Here is a 24767-nt window from a genome sequence, read left to right as displayed (position 1 = left end):
CAAATTCTCTTGCTTCTAGACAACCGATAAAAACTGTAATTAATTATGACTGATGTAATTTATTCAAATAAAAATGTTTCAAACCCCTGAAACTTTGTTTACATTCTTTACTTCGTCTCGTTGGCCTAACTACAGATAGAGTCTCTTGCTTGAAAGCCGATGAAAACAGGCCAGTTTTTTTTATTTTATTTATTCACTGTAAAACTTTATAAGTTACTAGCTGACCCAGCAAACGTTGTATTGCCGATATTAAAATCGCGATACAAAAGTAACTGTTGATCGTAGATGGGTGAAAATTTGAAGTTGTGCGTATTTTTTAATGCAGACTCATAATCCAACAAATTTAAAAAAAAATGTCAAAAATAATCGTGTGGACCACCCTTAACATTTAGGGATACGAAAAATAGATGTTGGCCGATTCTCAGACCTACTCAATATGTTCACAAAATTTCATGAGAATCGGTCAAGCCGTTTCGGAGGAGTACGGGAACGAACATTGTGACACGAGAATTTTATATATAAGATTAGGTGCAAGTCAGGATGAAGTACAAAAGTTACAATAGCATTCAAATGAGTATAACAATATTCATTAACAAAATTTAGAACATTAATTCCAACTATCTTTATCATTCAAATAATCTTTCACATAATAATAGGCCTTAGATGTTAATTTATTTTTTACGATACATTTAAATTTTTTAATAGGTAATATTTTAATATCATTTGGGAGTTTATTATAAAATATAACACAATCCACTTTAAAAGATTTAGCAATATTACGGAGCCTAGTAGATGGACTCGAGAAAATATTCATCATGATTATATAATGATCTCTCACTATATAGTTCATATAGACTTTGTCTGCTCCTATGAATGCCAGCTGTTGCCCAATCATTAAATGACAGGAGACCACCTGATTTGACTGTCTTAGAAGTAAAAATAGAGGCAACTCTGTTTTAATTATTTTAAATAAAATATCATATATTTCATTGGGATTAATATTATATTTGAATAAATCCAAATTTCAGAGTTTAACTGACACATGGCCTCTATATTTCTCCATTCGCCTATTATTCACAGGAACAAACGTAAACGTTTGAATTTTAGTACATTTATTGACCTCGATATTGAAAGAGGCTAACTGACCAAAGAAGTTGCGCAATGTTCGACCACTATAATTATTATTTTCAAACATTCTCGCACGGTCACCTACATTCCCGCACGCACCGCAAATGCATGCGCAAAATCGAACTTTGCGCACAATAATAGGAAAATAATATATAAGGACATGAAATAAAAAAGATCTATATGTTTAATACATTTTTATTATTATATCTTATCTAATTAATAATCATCGAACTATGTTCATACTCGGTGTATATATACACAGAACATACACATGGAGCTCCGTAATGGACCAGAAAGTGTGAGAGAGAAGAAACGACGTTTCGTTTGTCACATTCTAATTTATGAATAGCACACATAACTAATAAATTACGCATCTCATTACGACTTCTGGTAATATGTGATAGTGTTTGCAAAATTGTAGATGCTTTTTCTAGTGAGTTGACACTTAAGTTTCTGTTTTTTGAAGTGAAAACTATGGGTCCGCGTCACCTGCATGCTCATGACTGGTGCACGCGATAAATGTATAATTAAAAAAAAAGTTAATATATATCATATCAATATTAGATTATTAATTATTTAATGTAACATTAGTGCTGTGTATATCTTATGAAGTATAAGATTAAGTGAAATTGAATGGATTTAGTGCAAAGTTCAATGTGTATATACTGTGCGTTGTTGATATAGTGTTATTCTCTGATTAATATATTATTGAAAATAAGTTTTAAAATTAAATTGAAATTTATATTTTAATAATTGAAATTTATATTTTAATAATTGTAATTTATATTTTAATTGTATTTAAAACATTATGAAATTCCAAATTTAAATACTAAAATTCTAAGTTCTTACTTCTAACTGCATTCTCGACAACTACACAAATTAAATTAGAAAACAAAATTTATGAACGCCGGACTCGAACCCGCGACCTCTCCTCTCTCGTACTGTGCGAGCGCTCTCCCACTGAGCCAACCGTTCGAGTGACGTATCGTTGATAAATCGTTGTTGTGGCTCGCACGGAACGTGAGAGGTCGCGGGTTCAAGTCCCGCAACGTTCATAAATATTGTTATCGAATAACAAATGGCTTAGTCTCTACAACTGCTATTTTTTTTATTATGAATTAATTTATTATTAAACCGGTTTCAATGACCGGTCAGCATGTCTTGCGTTTGTTTAAGACAGTCCAATGAGTTCTACGGTTTCTGTGTTTTATTTGTGGACGTGTTTCCTTGCATGTTCGGTCTTCGTTTGCGAGTGGGCGGAGCCGACACAAGCCCCGCGTGCGCCTGCGCAGCAAGTAACATCCCCAACTGACACTGAGCCTGAAAAAAGTTATTTATAACTGTTTAATTCAAATTTGAAATATTTTTATTCGAAGTGGGATTTTCAAAATCACTTATTGAACGTTAAAAACTACCACCCGTTCTAAATAGACTGCCTCAGACCTGAGAAGGACGGGCGCAACAAACTCAGCGGGCTTTTTTTTTATATAGAAATATGGATTACAAATAAACATTTATAATTAAAGAGCCTGAGGGTGTTCGCTTCATTCCCAGTCTGAGGTATCATTAAAAAAATCGTTTATGCCATAGTAACCTTTCCCACACAAACGTTTTATAACAATTCATTTAAATTTCGAAACACATTTGTTTTGTACATTTTCTGGGATCATATTGTAGAAGCATATACATCGTCCAACAAAAGACTTAAAACTTGACCCAACCGAGTAGTAGGCATAACAAGTTTATATTTGTTCTCGTGTTATCATTATGAATGTCACAGTTTCTAAGTTTTCTGTCAGCAAATTCCTCAATGTACTTATGGTCATAAAGAACATTATCTTGAATATAATTATTGACTCCCTTTCACACAAATCTTTTTCTTTCTTGTCTTAGGTGAAACCTTAGATAATTTATACATCTAGAAATAGCCACTTGCTGCTACACAAATAAGATTTGAAAACAAAATTTTATGAACGATGCGGGACTCGAACTCACGACCTATGTTTATTAATGCCAGGGTTATTACTTTGAAAACATAACAAATTCTCTTGCTTCTAGACAACCGATAAAAACTGTAATTAATTATGACTGATGTAATTTATTCAAATAAAAATGTTTCAAACCCCTGAAACTTTGTTTACATTCTTTACTTCGTCTCGTTGGCCTAACTACAGATAGAGTCTCTTGCTTGAAAGCCGATGAAAACAGGCCAGTTTTTTTTATTTTATTTATTCACTGTAAAACTTTATAAGTTACTAGCTGACCCAGCAAACGTTGTATTGCCGATATTAAAATCGCGATACAAAAGTAACTGTTGATCGTAGATGGGTGAAAATTTGAAGTTGTGCGTATTTTTTAATGCAGACTCATAATCCAACAAATTTAAAAAAAAATGTCAAAAATAATCGTGTGGACCACCCTTAACATTTAGGGATACGAAAAATAGATGTTGGCCGATTCTCAGACCTACTCAATATGTTCACAAAATTTCATGAGAATCGGTCAAGCCGTTTCGGAGGAGTACGGGAACGAACATTGTGACACGAGAATTTTATATATAAGATTAGGTGCAAGTCAGGATGAAGTACAAAAGTTACAATAGCATTCAAATGAGTATAACAATATTCATTAACAAAATTTAGAACATTAATTCCAACTATCTTTATCATTCAAATAATCTTTCACATAATAATAGGCCTTAGATGTTAATTTATTTTTTACGATACATTTAAATTTTTTAATAGGTAATATTTTAATATCATTTGGGAGTTTATTATAAAATATAACACAATCCACTTTAAAAGATTTAGCAATATTACGGAGCCTAGTAGATGGAATTGCGAGTTTATGTTTGTTTCGAGTATTGACATTATGTATGAGAATCACTATTCTTTTTAAATTGGCTAATATGTTTATGAGCGTATAGTGGGTTCTCGTATATGTACTGGCTGTGTACTGTATTAGTTTAGTATAAGTGACAAGCTACGTCTAACACTCGCGATTTGTATGTTACTTTTTGTTAGCGTAAATCTTTTTTTTGACGTTTTTTTTTCACAGCTGTGTCAGTCTATTTAGACGCATATATAATCTAAGGGAAAAACGTGTGTATGCGAAGCCATATGTTCATGTGATCATTGCCAACTTTTCAAGAAAAGTGTAAGCGATTTATTTCTAACCATCTGGATGTGTGGGGTTCTTCCACAATGCGGTTTTCAAGGAACTTTCTTCCACGTACGATCAAGCTATGGAATGCGCTTCCTTGTGCGGTATTTGCAGGATGATCCGACATGAGCACCATCAAAAAAAGCACCTACACTTTTTATAAATCAACAACGCTCCTATAAATCAACAGCGACCCGACGTCATTCGTCAAAAGGGAGATAATGAAAATCAGTGCTGTGACCAATTATCACAGGTAACCTGAGTAGCAACCCTTTTGACACAGCTACTATATATTTTGGAGACGTCATTTTTTTTATAAGATATGTTCTAAACAATTTGTTATGTTTTTAAAGTGATAACCAACTTCCTATATTTTTTTAATTCAACATTACTTTTAGTTTCCTACCATTAAAGTTTTGTTTTATTTTAAATCTAAATATTTATCGTGACGTCACCAAATGGCCCAACGGAGGACCAGCATTGGTTTTCAAACCAGGAAACACGCTGAGTTGGGACCATTTTTTGAATCATAAATAGTAGAAATGTTTCAGTAATTTTGTTTTGGAACGAAGTTGCTTATGGGACGATGCGGAGGTGTAACCTAACCGGGGAAAAAATCTCCGGAACGTAACTCTCTTCATGTACGTCGAAGCGTTGCTACGCGACAATATCTTGCTGATGATCTTATCTTATCTTAATCTAATATATAAAAACTCCAGTCGCGGTGTTTGTAGTTAAACTCCGTCGAAACAGCTTGACCGATTCGCATGAAATTTTGAGTGCATATTGGGTAGGTCTGAGAATCGGACAACATCTATTTTTCATACCCCTAAATGTTAAGGCTGGTCCACGCCAAATTTTTTTTTTTTTGTCATTTTTTTTTAAATTTGTTTGATTATGAGTCAGCATTAAAAAATACATACAACAATAGATACTTTTGTATCGCGATTTAAATATCGGCAATACAACGTTTGCTGGGTCAGCTAGTAATCTTAATATATATATATAAATTACGTGACACGTTGTTTGTCCGCGATGGACTCCTAAATTAATGAACGGATTTTAATGGGGATTACTTCATGGAGTGCAGTTTGGTCCAACTTAAGAGATAGGATAATTTTTATTTCGATTTGAGACACATAATTACTTTTAATTCCAATATTTGTTTTGTATGGTTGTTTTGTATTTGTATTTTCTATGAGAGAATTTAGTGACGCACGGTTTGACAGTTCCTCTGTGAAACAATTTCATTATAACAACAGGGAAGCATTTTTTACGAAATAATTTTTGATGTTTTGAAATATTATTGGCAAATTCCTATAAAACAGTAGTTTTTTTATTATCTGCAGAACAACGTCTGTCGGGGCAGCTAGTAATATATAAAAATTACGTGACACGTTGTTTGTCCGCGATGGACTCCTAAACTAATGAACGGATTTTAATGGGGATTACTTCATGGAGTGCAGTTTGGTCCAACTTGAGAGATAGGAGATAGTTTTTATTTAGATTTGGGATCCATTATCATTTTTATTTCCAATATTTGTTTTATATGGACATATTATCCATGAGAGAATTTATTGACGCATTGTTTGACAGTTCTGCTGAGAAACAATTTCATTATAACAGCAGGGAGCATGTTTTACAAAATAATTCTTGAAGTTGTTAATATTATTGACAAATTCATAAAAAAACAGTATTTATTTATTATGTACAGAACAACGTCTGTCGCGTCTTCTAATTATTTATATATAAATAATTGGACGTAAAACGTTCCAAGCCACAAACATCACATTTTAAGGAATTCGTGTTTAAAGTTTAAAAAATATTAGTGTATTCCATACATGTGGGTTGGGCTACTAAGTCAGTGATGTCATTTAAAGAGTCACAGGAGGGCTGCCATTTTTTGTCAGTCCGTTAATATGAATCACGTGAACAGTTTTGTGTTCTTAACTCAATTTGGACATGATTGTGGTTTGGAACGTTTTTCTGGGATTACGTCCAATTGACAAGAAAAAATTATAACATTTGACACATTTCTGACAAATTACATTGATTGTTTATTTTATTTATTTAGAGCATCGGTTACAAGGCCAAATCAAACTAAAATACAATTAACGAACGAATATTAAAATCATATATACAAAGATATAATACCTCCTCGAACATCTCCTTGGCCATAGCGTACACGCTGTGTGTAGAGTTGTTGTATATGAGCGCGTTGGACAGCATCAGTAGTACGTCACGTTGGAACTCCGCCGTTGTTCTGTTGATATATACATTATGTTAATTATCAAGCGTCACTGTGATTATGACCCGTGTGTCACTATTATATGTGCAGATGTGACAATATGTCCATGAGAATATTGTGCTATGATTATGAACGGTGTGTCACTATTATATGAGCAGATGTGACCATATGTTCATGAGAATATTGTGCTATGATTATTACCGGTGTGTCACTATTATATGAGCAGATGTGACTATATGTCAATGAGAATGTTGCACTGTGATTATGAACGGTGTGTCACTATTATTTGAGCAGATGTGACAATATGTTCATGAGAATATTGTGCTATGATTATAACCGGTGTGTCTCTATTATATGAGCAGATGTGACTATACGTCAATGAGAATATTGTGCTATGATTATAACCGGTGTGTCACTATTATATGAGCAGATGTGACTATATGTCAATGAGAATGTTGCACTGTGATTATGAACGGTGTGTCACTATTATTTGAGCAGATGTGACAATATGTTCATGAGAATATTGTGCTATGATTATAACCGGTGTGTCTCTATTATATGAGCAGATGTGACTATACGTCAATGAGAATATTGTGCTATGATTATAACCGGTGTGTCACTATTATATGAGCAGATGTGACTATATGTCAATGAGAATATTGTGCTATGATTATAACCGGTGTGTCTCTATTATATGAGCAGATGTGACTATATGTCAATGAGAATATTGTGCTATGATTATAACCGGTGTGTCTCTATTATATGAGCAGATGTGACTATATGTCAATGAGAATATTGTGCTATGATTATAACCGGTGTGTCACTATTATATGAGCAGATGTGACTATATGTCAATGAGAATATTGTGCTATGATTATAACCGGTGTGTCTCTATTATATGAGCAGATGTGACTATATGTTAATGAGAATATTGCACTGTGATTATGAACGGTGTGTCACTATTATTTGAGCAGATGTGACTATATGTCAATGAGAATATTGTGCTATGATTATGACCGGTGTGTCAATATTATGTTCAGATGTGACAATATGTCCTTGAGAATATTGTTCTATGATTATGACCCGCGTGTCACTATTATATGAGCAGATGTGACACAGAAATTATGACCATATGTGATATGAGTGGCGTGATACATAAATTCAAAGCGGAATTCCCTGCAGACGAAGTCACGGTCACAGACTGTTTAATAAAATATACATAGAATACCCAACTAACCTCACATTTCCCGCGTCAATATTCTTTCTGATGGTGGATAGATCCATTGGTCGCTTCACAATGGCGCTGTACCCAGGAGCCTCATCATCAGTAATGGGCCGGAGGAACAGTGAAGCATATTTATGGGCACACAACCTGGAAATAATTTCATCAATTATTACTGTAATTAAAGGACGTTCAGCTGCTGGTAATTGATACGCCTTGGCCATTACAATGCAGTGCCGCTCAGTATTCTTGAAAAACCCCAAACATTCTGAGCGGCACTACAATTGCGCTCGTCACCTTGAGACATAATATGTTAAGTCTCATTTGCCCAGTAATTTCACTAGTTACGGCGCCATTCAGACCAAAACACAGTAATGATTACACATTACTGCTTCACGGCAACGTTGCCATTTGAAGTTTTTCCACGGGGATTGCAGTTTTGCCGAAAATCGAGGTCAACCGTTTTTTATCTTAAAACACCCCACTTTTTCCACTTCCCGACCTCAGATCGCCCGTTATTTATTATTCCTTTAATTTTTTTATATTCTTTTCCTTTTTCCGATAGGTTTCATTCTACTATTATTTTTTTGGTTTCAAAAATTATCGACACTGGTCTACTATAGATCTTCTCTGGCAAGCTCTGTCGATAGTTCTATTGCTCAAACAAGCATACTGATTTGCGGCGGTTCCTAATATTCAGTCTATCTCTTATTTGAGATAAAAATCGGAACTATCGTTGACTTTCCTGTCCCAATAAACTTATCGACGGTAACTCACCTTATCCGTGCACGCTGTCTGTCAATGGGACGACGTATAGCTTACCAGCGATATAAAGTTTGTATGGAAATTGCAATTCACGCGTCCCAATATAAGGCGATAAGAATGACTTATCGGGTATATTGGGACAGCTTCAGATTATTGACAGCTAATAACTGATAGTAGAAGGTAGTAATTTATCTGTATCTGTAGATCGTATTTTGGGAACGGCCGTAAATCCGCCACTGATCCATTATAAATGAGAATATAAGTTTGTTTGTACGCAATCACTGCACCGATTTTGATGAAATTTATTACAAGAGCTTGTCAAACGCCACTTTTTATCACGATTACAAAGCATGGCGGGGTTGGAATATGGGGGAAGTTTGTATGAAAATTTGTTTCTATCGAAGATAATGGCATGAAACTTTGTATTTAGGCACATGATAAGAAGTATATTGGGAACGGCCGTAACAGAATACAGATTAACAGAAAAGCGTACTTCGTCTGGTGTAGACGTAGCTTAAAGATTACCTGTTGTACACAAGCATAACACTTTTCTTCCACAAACGGTGTTGCCGCTCCGTGTCATTTGAGCTTGGAGAATCCGGGGCACTCTCTGACCCGGAACATGCTGAAACATAGTTTTTTTTTTTATGGAAAAGGAGGTCAAACGAGCGTACGGGTCACCTGGTGTTAAGTGATCACCGCACCCACATTCTCTTCACCGCAAGAGGAGCGTAGCCGCCGTTTAAGGAAGGTGTTGTGGAATAGCGCACAAGGAAGCTCATTCCACAGCTTTGTAGTACGTGGAAGAAAGCTATTTGAAAACCGCACTGTGGAGGACCGCCACACATCCAGATGATGGTGATAATATCCAAACTTGTGGCGTGTCGTGCGAAGGTGGAATTCGGAGACAGGAATCAGGTGGAACAGCTCTTCGGAACACTCCCCGTGATAAATGCGGTAGAAGACACACAATAAAGCGACGTCCAAGTGATCCTAGTGATTTTACATTCAAAGTCAAAAAATCTTTATTCAATTAGGCTTAAAAACTATAAATATTTCTTTTAAATTACTGAATCTACCATATGTTCGGAAAAAGTTGAGCTCTCGAGAAGAACATACAAGAAACTCAACGGCCACTCTTTTCGGCCAGTATTTAACAATCCTACCTACTAAGCTAGAGGTCCCGGGTTCGAATCCCGGTAGGTGCAAGCATTTATATGATGAATATGGATGTTTGTTTCCGAGTCATGGATGTTTAAATGTATTTATGTATGTTAAAGTAAGTATATTGTATTAAATATATCATTGTCTTGTGACTCATAACACAGGCTTTAAATGCTTAATTTGGGGCAAGATAATTTGTGTAAAAAGTGTGTCAATATTATTATTATTTACAATATCTGTAATATACCTACATAAAAAATTAGTTTGTACGGTGCTGCATCCAATATATGAATGTTCTTATCTCGAAAATTCTCTCTTAATCAATCAATAAAATGAATGTTTGTTTAAGATTTTTTATTTTAATAAGAGACGAGACGAGCAGGATGTTCAGCTGAAGGTAATTGATACGTCCTGCCCATTACAATGCAGTGCCGCTCAGGATTCTTGAAAAACTTAATAATTCTGAGCGGCACTACAATTACGCTCGTCACCTTGAGACATAAGATGTTAAGTCTCATTTGCCCAGTAATTTCACTAGCTGCGGCGCCCTTCAGACCGAAACACAATAATGCTTCACGCCACGCATGGGACTTCCCTATTCTTTATATACCCCGGGGAAGCACAAGGCATATACATACAAGTGTTTCAAATTAAATTTCAACTCACTTCTAGAATCGGGCTTCTTCTTTCTTGAATAATCTCTTTTCTTCTTTCCGTCCTTCTCTTCTTCTCTACTCAACTGCAAAATATCAATTCACTTAATAAGGAAATATTTGTAGGTTACTAAGTAGGACATATACAAACAAATGTTAATACTTGTAGCAGTGTCGTGGCAAGGGTCGCTTAGATAAGGCGAGGCAAAACAGACCATTTACTTGTTCTAACTATTCTGACGACCCGTATAGACCAGTGGTTAGTGACCCTGCCTACTGAGCTAGAGGTTCCGGGTTCGAATCCCGGTAGGTGCAAACATTTATATTATGATGAATATGGATGTTTGTTTCAGACTCATGGATGTTTGTATGTATTTATGTATGTTTAAGTAAGTATATTGTATTAAATATATCGTTATCTTGCAACCCATAACACAGGCTATACCTAGATTAGGCCAAGATAATTTGTGTAAGAATGTGTCAATATTATTATTATTATACTTTTCTGATCTTCCATTGTTATCTGTCATTAATACAGCCACGATCACTAATATAATTACATACTTTATTAAGTCTTTGTAAAAGTCTATACTCAATGGCCTAGAAAAGCATTGTTTACCGCACTTTTGTCGGGAAAAAAGCACAGTTTAGTGCCACAGACATCTAAATCTAGGTAAAATATGTAAAGTTCATAGAAATATTAGGTAATACGTAGTAGGTACTATATTATATACATAATATTTTCATGTTTAATGGCCGTTCTTACTTGAGATAAAAATCGTAACTATTGTTGTCTTTTCTGTCCCAATAAACTTATCGAAGGCTACTCACCTCATTCGTACACGCTGTCTGTCAATGGGACGACGTCGGTATGGAAATTGCAATTCACGCGTCCCAATATAAGGCGATAAGAATGTCTTATCGGGTATATTGGGACAGCTTCAGATTATTGACAGCTAATTACTGACAGAAGAAGTTAGTAATTTATCTCTATCTGTAGATAGTATATTGGGAACGGCTGTAAATATTTTAATGTAAACCTAAGAGAAAAAATTGTTAATATAATTCACCAAGATACCGCTAGATATATTTTGTAATTATCAATTTTCCCGCGTTGGCTGTATGGGTGCTCCTTTGCCATTCCTTGAAGGAAAAACGAAACCACTCACCAGAGATAAGTACCTATATGTTATGTTTTTAAAGTGATAACCCTCACTTCTAGAATTAATACACAAATAAAATTTTAAAAACAACAAAATTTTATGAACGATGCGGGACTCGAACCCACGACCTCCGGCGTTCCGTGCCGGTGCTCTAACCAACTGAGATAACCGTTCGAGTGTCGTAACGTTATAAAATCTTGTATGCTTTGTTCAACTCTCAGGTTGTGGCTTCATCTACAAGCCACAACCTGAAAGTTGAACAATACCTTTATGTATATGCCGGCGTTAAACCAGGGTTTCCTTGAATTGTCTATCATGAAGGAATACAACACTAAGAATTTCTCAGTTTATTGAAGCACAACTGCTAGTAAAGATATGAACCGTCTTTACATAAAACAACCGCTTTTAGAGTAGATACAACTTCTTTTAAAACACAAATAAAATTAGTTATTGTAAAATAATTCCTAAATACAGCTCAATAAATGTTTTAGTGAATTTATATAACTTCAAATGATTTATATAATAGTTAGTACATTTAATTTGAACAAACATTACGAAGTAAGAAAGTGGCGCTGCAAGCAAGTTTCGAAATACAATTAAGAAAGACTTATTGCATAAAATAATAAAGTTTGATATAGAATAACGATATTATTTCTAATACAAATTAATTTGAAAATTTACACATCAATTAAATATTTTAACAATAAATGAAACAATTCAAACAGTCAAAACAGTGTCTATTAAATTAGTTAAACCTTAATAAATAACAGTTTTATGTTTACAAATAGCTATTTGTATTTAAATCTTATATATTTCAGATATATCTATATTAATATATTCATTTTAACGATAAACTAAAACATAAATATCAAAAGTTGCAAACAAATGACGGTAGGTGGCGATTTGCGCCCATGTATACAATACATTTCACAGCAGCAACCCAAAAAGGCATAAAAGGCATTTATTTTCCCTTATTTCTAGTGTTATAATAATGAAAATCACTATTAAGAGCAAAGAGGTGACGATTTTTGTGAACGTATATTAAATTTTCATAAATGTACTGACAATGAACAGTCATAATATTGATTTCTTTAAATTTTTCTTTGAGAGACTGTCTATAACCAAGCTGATATATAGCACGAACAGCTCTTTTTTGCAGAGCAAACACTATATCAATGTCAGCAGCATGACCCCATAGTAATATACCGTACGTCATGATGCTGTGAAGATAACTGAAGTACACTAATCTAGCGGTCGCAACATTCGTGTACTCTCTAATATTTCTAACTGCATAACAAAAACTTGTCATATTTATTTTTTTATTTATATACTAGCTGACCCGGCAAACCTCGTACTGTCTCAATCGATAAATAAAATACCTAAACTTTTGTATGAAATAAACTTAAAACTTAAAACAAACAAAAGGAATCCTTTTTTTAAAAAACAAATAAAAAATACTCGGTGTGAATGAAATTTTCGATTACACATGATGTTGCTTACTTACTACAAAACAGAGTTTTCCAGATATTATGTATGGACACATTAAAGGAAAAACAAATTTGTTGTTTTTATTTAATTTACCAGCATTTTCCTATTTATTCACCTTTTAAACCTTCTCTGGACTTCCACAAATAATTCAAGACCAAAATTAACAAGTCGAAGAAAAAATATTGTATGCGACACGTTGGTATATCTAGGTCATGAAACACTAGTGGCGTTTTTTGATCCTCTATACACAACTGTTGCATAAATAATATTATTTATTTATTTATTGAAAACGCCAACAGCATAAATATTACAAATGAGTCCTAAAAAATATTGAACATATAATAGCCAAGGGACGAGACGAGCAGGACGTTCAGCTGATGGTAATTGATACGCTGTAATATACCCGTGTCATACATAAGACAATCTCTTCTTTAACTATGATCGCCTGGTACCAAAACACTTTTTTTTTATGATAATAAGGGACGAGACGAGCAGGACGTTCAGCTGATGGTAATTGATACGCTGTAATATACCCGTGTCATACATAAGACAATCTCTTCTTTAACTATGATCGCCTGGTACCAAAACACTTTTTTTTTATGATAATAAGGGACGAGACGAGCAGGACGTTCAGCTGATGGTAATTGATACGCTGTAATATACCCGTGTCATACATAAGACAATCTCTTCTTTAACTATGATCGCCTGGTACCAAAACACTTTTTTTTTATGATAATTAAGGGACGAGACGAGCAGGACGTTCAGCTGATGGTAATTGATACGATGTAATATACCCGTGTCATACATAAGACAATCTCTTCTTTAACTATGATCGCCTGGTACCAAAACACTTTTTTTTTATGATAAGGGACGAGACGAGCAGGACGTTCAGCTGATGGTAATTGATACGCTGTAATATACCCGTGTCATACATAAGACAATCTCTTCTTTAACTATGATCGCCTGGTACCAAAACACTTTTTTTTTTTATGATAATAAGGGACGAGACGAACAGGACGTTCAGCTGATGGTAATTGATACGATGTAATATACCCGTGTCATACATAAGACAATCTCTTCTTTAACTATGATCGCCTGGTACCAAAACACTTTTTTTTTATGATAATAAGGGACGAGACGAGCAGGACGTTCAGCTGATGGTAATTGATACGCTGTAATATACCCGTGTCATACATAAGACAATCTCTTCTTTAACTATGATCGCCTGGTACCAAAACACTTTTTTTTTTATGATAATAAGGGACGAGACGAACAGGACGTTCAGCTGATGGTAATTGATACGCCCTGCCCAGACCGCATTGTACCACATTAGTGCTGTGTATATCTTATAAGTGAAAAATGAATGGAATTAGTTAAAAGTACAATGTGTTTATACTGAGCATTGTTGAAGTATTATTTTTGTTTGTTTAATATTCTATTGAGAATAAGTTTTTAAAATAAATTTAAATTAATAACTTAATTGTTTTTAACATGAAATTTCAAATTTTAATACAAAAAGTTCTTTGTTCTCTTTTCGGCAGTCGCTGTATTCAAGTCGAGCAGGACGTGCAGCTGATGGTAAATGATACGCCCTGCCATTTACAATGCAGTGCCGCTCAGGATTCTTGAAAAACTCAATAATTCTGAGCGGCACTACAATTGCGCTCGTCACCTTGAGACGTAAGATGTTAAGTCTCATTGGCCCAGTAATTTCACTAGCTACGGCGCCCTTCAGACCGAAACACAGTATTGCTTACACATTACTGCTTCACGGCAGACATAGCCGGCGTTGTGGTACCCATAATCTAGCCGGCGTCCTGTGCAAAGAAGCCTCCCACTGGTAATTACAGGAATTTTCAACTTAAATTACTAATATATAAACAAAAAAATCTACTTACGAATATCAACTCAATTTACTTTAACATAATATAACTATTCTTTAAACATAAGAACAATATTATGCGTAGGTATCAATGCTAATTTAATCTAATATATAAAATTCTCATGTCGCGGTGTTTGTAGTTAAACTCCTTCTAAACGGCTCGACCGATTCTCATGAAATTTTGAGTGCATATTGGGTAGGTCTGAGAATCGGACAACATCTATTTTTCATCCCCCTAAATGTTAAGGGTGGTCCACACGAATTTTTTTGTTTATTTTTTTTACATTTTTTTTTTAATTTGTTTGATTATGAGTGAGCATTAAAAAACACATACAACTTCAAATTTTCACCCATCAACGATCAACAATCGGCATATATATAACTAGCTGACCCGGCAAACGTTGTTTTGCCATATAAAGTATAATTCACGCGATAGTTTTATAAGTAATAAAATATTGCCTATATTATAGCCTGTACATCATTTTGTTCTATTGTCAATAGTTTTTGCAGCGCACGCAATAATAGGTTTTCGATTTTACACCTTGTGTTACAAAATAGCAATTTTATTACGGATCCCTAATTTTGAAAAAAAAAAAGACATAGCCATAGGACCAGTAGTACCAGAGATTAGCGCGTTCAAACAAACAAACAAACACTGCAGCTTTATATATTATATTATCGGCATATATATAATAAAAACAAACTTAATTTTGGCTACCTATAGTTGGTAGATTAACTACGGTTGTTAACTATGATGGCAATACAACGATTGCTGGGTCAGCTAGTAAGACAATATTATATATATATATATATATATATATATATATATATATATATATATATATAATTATCTATAAGTAGCCAAAATTAAGTTTGTTTTTTACCTCCTGAGAAAGTTAGACGGATACAAAGATTCTAATTAGTTATTCATTTTAAATTATTTTTTCAATTTGATTTATGTATTTTTAATGCTGACTCATAATCAAACAAATAAAAAAAATATATCAAAAAAATTAAAAAAAACACCTTAACATTTAGGGGGATGAAAAATAGATGTTGTCCAATTCTCAGACTACCCAATATGCACTCAAAATTTCATGAGAATCGGTCGAGCCGTTCCGAAGGAGTTTAACTACAAACACCGCGACATGATAATTTTATATATTAGATAGATAATCGGTTATAGAATTTTTTTATGTTTGGATGTGTATGTGTGCGTGTAGTGTGTGCTTGTGTGTAAAACAAGTTGTATATACCTCCATGGGCGTATCGTCATCAGTCTCTGTGTGTGTGTCATATTCCTGTTTCATTCTTGCATCAGCGATCAGGGAAGCTTCCTCACGTATCATCTCCATCAGAGGTATCGAGTCCTGAAATTACTATATTATGTCAGTTGTACAGTCATTTATTATTGGCCAATAAATTAAAAATCACTAGCTGACCCGACAGACGATGTTCTGTACATAATAAATAAAATACTGATTTTTTATGAATTTGTCAATATTATTTCATAACATCAAGAATCATTAATTCTTAAAATATGCTTCCAGATCTTATAATGAAATTGTTTCACAGCGGAACTGTCTAACCGTGCGTCAATAAATTCTCTCATAGAAAATATGTCCAAAACACCTATTGGAAATATAAACAACCAGCTGACCCGAATAATTATTATTATTACCAAGAATTATTTCGTAAAAAATGCTCCCTGTTGTTATAATAAAATTGTTTCACAGCGGAACTGTCTAACCGTGCGTCAATAAATTCTCTCATAGAAAATATGTCCAAAACACCTATTGGAAATATAAACAACCAGCTGACCCGAATAATTATTATTATTACCAAGAATTATTTCGTAAAAAATGCTCCCTGTTGTTATAATAAAATTGTTTCACAGCAGTCTGAACGTGCGTCATTAAATTCTCTTATAGAAAATATTATGTCCATACAAAACAAATATTGGAATTAAAACTAATTATGGGTCTCAAATCGAAATAAAAACTATCCTATCTCTCAAGTTGGACTAAACTGCAATCGATGAAGTAATCCCCATTAAAATCCGTTCATTAATTTAGGAGTCCATCGCAGACAAAAAACGTGTCACGTAATTTATATATATATTAAGATTAGGGGTGGAATTTCGTAAAATCCGTTCTTAGCTGACCTCTACTCGGCGAAAGGAATATTTCTACCAAATTTCAAGTCTCTACGCCTTATGGTTCCAGAGATATCGTGATGAGTGACTATATACGTGGAAATCTTTAATATATATATATATATAAATTAACCATTACAACTATTTATAACCTATGCTAAACAATTTAAGTTTTTTTAAAGTTCATCTAAAGATCTACTTTACAGTTGATAACCTGCTCAACCCAAATATTTGCATATTAGGAAATTGACTTGAGATGTCGCTCATGTAAATCTAAGCAATATGTTATGTTTTTAAAGTACCCTATAACCCTCACTTCTTGAATTATTTACACAAATTAAATTTGAAAATTTATGAACAATGCGGGACTCCAACCCGCGACCTCTCGGGTTCCGTGCGAGCTCTCGTACACTGAGACAACCGTCAATTTCCTAATATTTTGCTAATATTAAATAATAATTGTGTACATATTTTTAAAATAATGCAAGCCAGTAAAACAATACAAGGCTGGCAAGGCGAAACCATAAAATCCATAAAAAAAAAAAACAACTATGACACTATTCAGTTCCAAATTGTACTATCGTTTACGTAATCTTCAATGCTGTAATAATCCTTCGACATAAGTCTGCATTTAATAAAACATTTAAATTTATATATTGGTAATTTATTGTAAAATTTAATACCATTGCATGCAAAAGAATTGTTTATTTTAAAGAGCCTAGTAGGGGGCACTATAAGCTTGTAGTTATTTCTAGTGTTCAAATTATGTTTGTCGCTTATTTTACTGTATAAATTATAATGTTTATGTACGTGCAGGATGTCTTTAACTAGATTTGCAAGAGTTTTTTCATCAGTCTGTACGGATTCTCTAGCTTAGTCATATTTAATCGCGTCTTCTTCATCGAGAGTTCCAAAAATATGCCGAAATGCGGTATCTATTGCACCAAAGCATGCTGAGCGTTTAATACGACTTGATATATGGTGAGATATAGAATTATACTCACGTTTAATAATATCTTCTTACCGAACTAGCAACGAAAGCACGAGTATTTTCGCAGGAATAACTAATTTGTATTAAAAATAATAGTAAATGGCACACACAAATGATTATTATCTGTCCGCTTCACTATCAAACGAATGTGTATTCTTATCACCTTTGTTTACAATAACAATAGTTGTCCGAAGTTTATATGCAGCTGAGATTCTAGGGACAGAGTTTTATTCAATAAGGTAGCGATTAGCTTGCATAGTTTAAGAGACGTTGAATATTTATTTATCAAAGAATTATTTATAGTGATAATTATAAATTTTGTTTATTTGAATGTTTATAGAACACTGATTATTTGAATGAGGTATTTTTAAATAATTATTTACTAACAAGGAATTTGTGCTAGCTTCATTTTGTCAAAGTGATGAGTTGTATGTATATTTGTGCCGAGTTTGTTGCGCCCATTCTTCTCAGGTCTGAGGCATTCATTTTGGAATGGGTGGTAGTTTTTGACTTTCAATAAGTGATGTCACATCCTATTTTGAATAAAAATATTTGAATTTGAATTTATTTAGAGGGTTTCTGTGTTGATGTTATTAATCCTTATTATTAAAGTGAAACTATTATTACATCGTCTCAAACTTTTTCGTCTGTGTGTTGCATGTCGCGTGACGGTCGGGCGGCGCCTATAGTTCGCAGCAGCTGACCGTGTAGTGTATGGACTATTACTCATTTGTGCCAGTGCTCCACACTATTTTGTTTGTTTTTGTTGGAGACTTAGTCTACTTTTATTATTTCCCATTACAATTCCAATTTTCCAAGTATGAAATTAAGATGGAAAAAGCGATTTCTATACTCTTAATGGAATATTATTACAAAAATTTTTAGTTAAATATCTATAATGTGAAAAATTTTTGATTAATAAGCTAAAATTGGTTTAAATATTAACAATAAAGCAATTTTTATACCCTTAATGGAATATTATTCTGAAAATTTTTAGTAAAATGTCTATGATGTGAAAAAACGTTTCACTTTTACCGTGGTTTCATAAAACCACACAATCCTTTTTTTTATAAGGTCCCTTACAGATGGGAGATAAATCACAAGTGATTATTTATATAGACATAGTCTCCATGTTTATAACATCGAGGAGGAGAGAAAGTAAGAGAGTCATAGTAGGTCTTGGATGTTTCTTTAGATTTCGTAATCATCTGTAAAGCTGTTTCCCAAGTGAATTTCAGTTTACAGTACAGTAGTGTAGATGAAGCCACAACCTGAGAGTTGAATAAAGCATACAAGATTTTATGACGATTCGTCACTCGAACGGTTAGCTCAGTTAGTTAGAGCACTGGCACGGAAAGCCAGGTCATGGGTTCGAATCCCGCATCGTTCATAAAATTTTGTTTTTTAAATTTTATTTCTATACTAGCTGACCCAGCCAACGTTGTATTGCCGATATTAAAATCGCGATACAAAAGTCACTGTTAATCGTAGATGGGTGAAAATTTGAAGTTGTACATATTTTTTAATGCTGACTCATAATCAAACAAATTAAAAAAAAAATGTCAAAGAAATTAAAAAAAAATCGTGTGGACCACCCTTAACATTTAGGGGGATGAAAAATAGATGTTGTCCGATTCTCAGACCTACCCAATATGCACTACGCACATGCTCCGTTTCGGAGGAGTTCAATGTTTAACACCATGACACGAGAATTTTTATATATTAGATAATAGTACAGTCTTCTTCGAATACTGAATCGGGTAAGGCTTGTGACCGAATATAAGTTCATAGGATGTGTAATTTGTAGTAAAATTAACAGGAATGTTATATGTAAGTATAGCAGTGTAAACGTGAGTGGGCCAATTATCTTGTTTAGTATTTACAAATGATTTTAAACATTCTTTCAGAGTAGAGTGGCTTCGCTCTAATGCGCCTCGAGTTTGGGGGTGGTAAGGTGAAGACCACAATTACATTATTCTTAAAAACAGGTACTTTTGAAAAGATCGGCTGTGAAATTAGTACCTTGGTGTGTGATAGAAAGTTTAAGCAATCGCTGGTTTCTTTAGCACTTGTAGACCTGGTTGGATAAGCTACGGAGTACGTAGTAAGGTAAGTACTTTGTAAGGTAGTCTTGAATGGTTAAGATATATTTGAGTTTTGCTGTGCCCGACTCGGAAAGAGGGCCGACTAGGGTCCAAGGCTATTCTCTGGAAAAGAGCTTTATTTGTTTTCCTCAGAGCCTTGTTCACTTGATCAATGAGCGAGTCGGATTCTTCTACGTTAAGATGAGATGTGCGCAACGATTTGAGTACCCTTTTAGAATGGTGGTAAGTATGGAATCAGAGGAAGGAGGCATTATATTATTTGGATTTAATTTTGGTCCCATCTGGGCCTTCTAAATGTCCTGTTTTGTAATTTATTTTTATGTCAAAAGTCGTGATAAATTCATTATCTAAAATACCATCATATTGCAGACATATTTGATCTACTACACGAAATTTGTAAGAAATTGGGAGTTTGTCTATTGAGAATTCAAGTTATGAACACGATTGGACTTTCTTTGTTCCATGTTCTGGTTAAAAGTATGATTTCGATTTAAGTTTGGATTAATTGGATTTGGTTTGTGTTCTACGTTCTTTAATCGTTAATATCTTCATATTATAATGAAGTTGGAGTAGTTGTTTGGTCTCGTGAAGCAATCTGATTGAGTATATTGTGTTGAGCTAGGACGTGATGAGGTAATGTGAGCTACTAGGAGAGTAGCTTTTCTTCCGCTATGGCGAAAGCAAAGGTCTCACTTAATGTGGTTGGATCTCTACATTTTAGTATAGTGGAAAGTCGTGGCTGAAGGCCAATCATGAAAACATTTAGGGCGAGGTCTTGCATATCCGCTACGCAACCTACAAGTTCGTTCTTCTTGATTGGTATTGAAATATTTATCTTAGTGAGTAGTTTTGAAGGGCAAGATTCCACTCTTAGTGTGTATTGACTAACACTTTCATTCGCTAATTGACGGCACTCTTGTAAATTGGCTAAATGGTAGGAATAGTGTTTCGTGTCGCCGAACTACGCTTTTAAAAAGTCTTCTAATTGTGACCACTTTGAAAACTCTAATTGAGCATGCTGCCTCTGCCTTCCCTACTAATCTACTTAAAATGAATTTAAGAAGGATATCACTCTGTCTCGTGGATGCTAGATTTATAGCATTAATGTATTTAATATCTGCTATTATTTAAAAATGGACTAAGTTGGTCTCTGGACCCATCAGACTAACTCTGAGCACTATTTTATTCATGATTCAAGACTTACAGAGCAACGACGACTGCAATTGCGCCGATGAACATATTTCACATAATAATTTATGTCACAATACGCACAATTTAAAGGCCTTTTTCTTTAAAATGACACAGAACATACACTTCACGGTTTTACACACGAGATCTTCGGAGCCGTATTTGGTTAGGGGAACTTCGCATCCCACCGCTGCCAACTAAATTTTATACCGGACCATGCCCGCCAACCCATTCCACCTAACCTGTCCGGGTCGGGGTATGACTCAAGTCTGATGCTCGCTTCTCTCGCTTTTACATTCCAAGTTGTTCTAGTCGCATAACTCATTGTCATTTCACGGAACCAGCTCTGGCTTTTGGTCAAATCACTAGATTTGTTTCGAGAAATGATAAAACCGTGTTGTTATTTTAACATCCTCCGAGATTTGATCAAATCACAGTTTTTATCATATCCCTGCCCTTAAAATATTGACTAATCAATATTAAATGCTTATTTAGCCTTATGCCCTACATTTTAAGGGCGATTATTATCAAGTTATCACTCGCACTCGTACACAGTAATGGCGACAGTTGGTCGTCGACAGTTGTCGTTGCGTGTTTCATGGTACAGGAAAGCAGTCAGTACTGCAGTTGTCCGCCATTTTGTGAACAAGTTCATTCCTGTACGTAATGCTTCGTTTCCGTATTTACTTAGTTTTTGTTATTATTAATCAGTTAGTTTTGTTGATTTTTTTTTTGCTATTATTGTGGGTACTTGTTGATATTAATTATGGAATCACAGTCCGGCAGCACTGGACAACTTTTGATTTATATCAATTATTTTAATATTCAAAGATATCGATGAAAATGTTTATACCTCTGAAACCTTGTTTACATATTGTTATGTAAATTACAGCAATTGTAAAATACACTATTGATTGAAAAGAATGGTGGTGGTATTTCGGCTGAATTGAAAAAGGTTGTTTTTAGGCTTATTTTTTAGAAAAACTAGTAAATTAATTGTTCTTTTCTATTGGTACTTTAAAATATACATACATATACATAAATACAGTTAGCAACTTAAACCTACTGTCTATATGTGCCTAGTTCATTTATGAAGTCCTAGCCACGGGCTAGTAAAAAAATAAGGTCTCCGTGTCACCTTAAATAACAGTGTAGCACTAAAACAAGCCGATTAACGTGTAAATACATAGCCCCACGCACAAACTTACGCCGATAGGCGGTCATTTTAAAAATTGTCGTCGTCTGTGACAGATCAGTTTGCGTCTCAATGAAATATTTAAAAAAAGCAGTTGTGCGTTGTGAAAACCTGTAAAAATTATACTATTTAAGTATTTGTGGCCATATATGATTATATAAGGGAGAAAAAATTGTGTAACTAGTATGCCCCGTAACCGCACACACTAGTACTAGCATAAAGGTGCTTCACTTGCTAATATCACGGCGCGGAGTCCTTCTTCTTTTACTCGTCCGTGGTCCTAGCAATACTATGCAGCTACATATAGTGGCTGGATGGTTATGTTACCGGGAGGTCCTTATTTAAATTAAAAGTAGTTTTTTTTGTATAATAGCTGACAAAAGGCTCGAATAATGCCTTTATTTATGTACTGAATAAGTCTTATGTTTTTACGTATCAATTTACATTTTTCTTGACTTACTCGTGTAAGGCATTTTTTTTATGATAATATGGGACGAGAAGAGCAGGATGTTTAGCTGATGGTAATTGATACGCCCTGCCCATTATTGAAAAACCCAAAGATTCTGAGCGGCACTACAATTGCGCTCGTCACCTTGAGACACTTATGTCTCAAGGTGACAAAAGTTCTAAAATCTCTAATACAAAAAGTTCTTTGTTTCCTTTTCTATTGGCAGTCGCTCTATTAATACCAGTTAGGGACGAACCGAGCAGGAAGTGCAGCTGATGGTAAATGATACGCCCTGCCCATTACAATGCAGTGCCGCTGAGGATTCTTGAAACCCAAAAATTCTAAGCGGCACTACAACTGAGCTCGTCACCTTGAGACATAAGATGTTAAGTCTCATTTGCCCAGTAATTTCACTAGCTACAGCGCCCTTCAGACCGGAACACAGTAATGCTTACACATTACTGCTTCACGACAGAAATAGGCGCCGTTGTGGTACCCATAATCTAGCTGGCATCTTGTGCAAAGGCCTCCCGTGAAACTAATGAAATTTAGTTATTGTTGTTTGAGTATTTTTATTTCATCACTTTGCAAATGTTGTAAGTACTCGTAAAATATTTTGTATACTGCATTGAAAATAAAAACTTGTATTAAATACCTAATCTGTTCTGAAAAGAGCAATCTTACAGTTTCTTGCCCATTCTTCGCTAAGGAAATCTGACTTCCAGCTGAACTGTATGAACAAAATGTAATATCACCTTTCACGTACCACAACACTGCGGACACTCCCACACATTCCAGACTTACGTGTAAAAAGTAAGTAATTAGGAAAGTTATTCCAAATTTCTCCTGTGATTCCTCTGGTGTTGCAAAAATGTGGGCATATCTTACCTTTGTCACTACAGAATTACGTGACAGGGAGAAGTAATTTAAAACTAGGAGTAAATTTACATTGCGTTTACAAATAACACAGTATGGGCTGATCGACATATCCTACTTTTACTTATTAACCAAACCTAACCTAACGTTTAATTGCACCTTTGTATAACTAGTAACATTTCATTGAGTTTAATAATAAGACATTATGTTTAAAAGTCTGTAAACTCTAGCAACACCAGAGCAAGTGGGAGGCTCCTTTGCACCGGATGCCGGCTAGATTATGGGTACCACAACGGCGCCTATTTCTGCCGTGAAGCAGTAATGTGTAAGCATTACTGTGTTTCGGTCTGAAGGGCGCCGTAGCTAATGAAATTACTGGGTAAATGAGACTTAACATCTTAGTCTCAAGGTGACGAGCGCAATTGTGGTGCCGCTCAGAATTTTTGAGTTTTTCAAGAATCCTGAGCGGCACTGCATTGTAATGGGCAGGGCGTATCAATTACCATCAGCTGAACGTCCTGCTCGTCTCGTCTCTTATTATCATAATAAAAAAAAATAAAAATAAAAAAGTGTCACACGAAGTTGGGTGAGCCTTTTTGGTGGTTACTCATGTCTTAATGACGGTAAGTGTAATATGATTTATCTATGAAATATATTTTTGATTGATAAAATAACAACTTCGTACCTACTTCGTTAGATGCATTTACCAAACTTAAGTATGTAGACTTCTTCCGAAGTGAAAACTTTTTCAGCGGCGTTGAGCACTTGTCTTGGGATGGGTATAAAATGTTAATCTCGCGTCAGGACACGTGGAATGATCGGAAATTCGTAAGAAATAAATGATTTTTCTGAGCGGTAATTTTTTTTAAGTAATTTTTGTGTACGATAGCGCAATAAATGAATATTATATTTAACCACAATTGTATTTATACTG

The 24767-nt window shown here is 34.5% G+C and overlaps 1 protein-coding gene across 1 annotated transcript in view; it reads right to left on the bottom strand.

The window, feature by feature from the left end:
* Positions 1–1307: 1307 nt before the first annotated feature.
* LOC126973798 (bromodomain-containing protein 8) overlaps positions 1308–24767 on the bottom strand; it is a 50880-nt gene continuing 27420 nt past the window's right edge. The window contains exons 11-15 of the mRNA XM_050821129.1: positions 10356–10428; positions 9051–9150; positions 7776–7910; positions 6445–6553; positions 1308–2448 (exon numbers count right to left, since the gene is read on the bottom strand). Of these exons, the coding sequence (XP_050677086.1) occupies positions 2320–2448; positions 6445–6553; positions 7776–7910; positions 9051–9150; positions 10356–10428 (546 nt within the window). The 3' untranslated portion in view covers positions 1308–2319. The remainder of the gene's footprint in view (positions 2449–6444; positions 6554–7775; positions 7911–9050; positions 9151–10355; positions 10429–24767) is intronic.

This window comes from Leptidea sinapis, chromosome 2 (assembly GCF_905404315.1).
Source record: "Leptidea sinapis chromosome 2, ilLepSina1.1, whole genome shotgun sequence".
In the NCBI taxonomy this organism is placed as follows: domain Eukaryota; kingdom Metazoa; phylum Arthropoda; class Insecta; order Lepidoptera; family Pieridae; genus Leptidea; species Leptidea sinapis.
The sequence above is the reverse complement of the archived record's forward strand: the minus strand, read 5'-3'. Positions and strand labels throughout refer to the sequence as shown.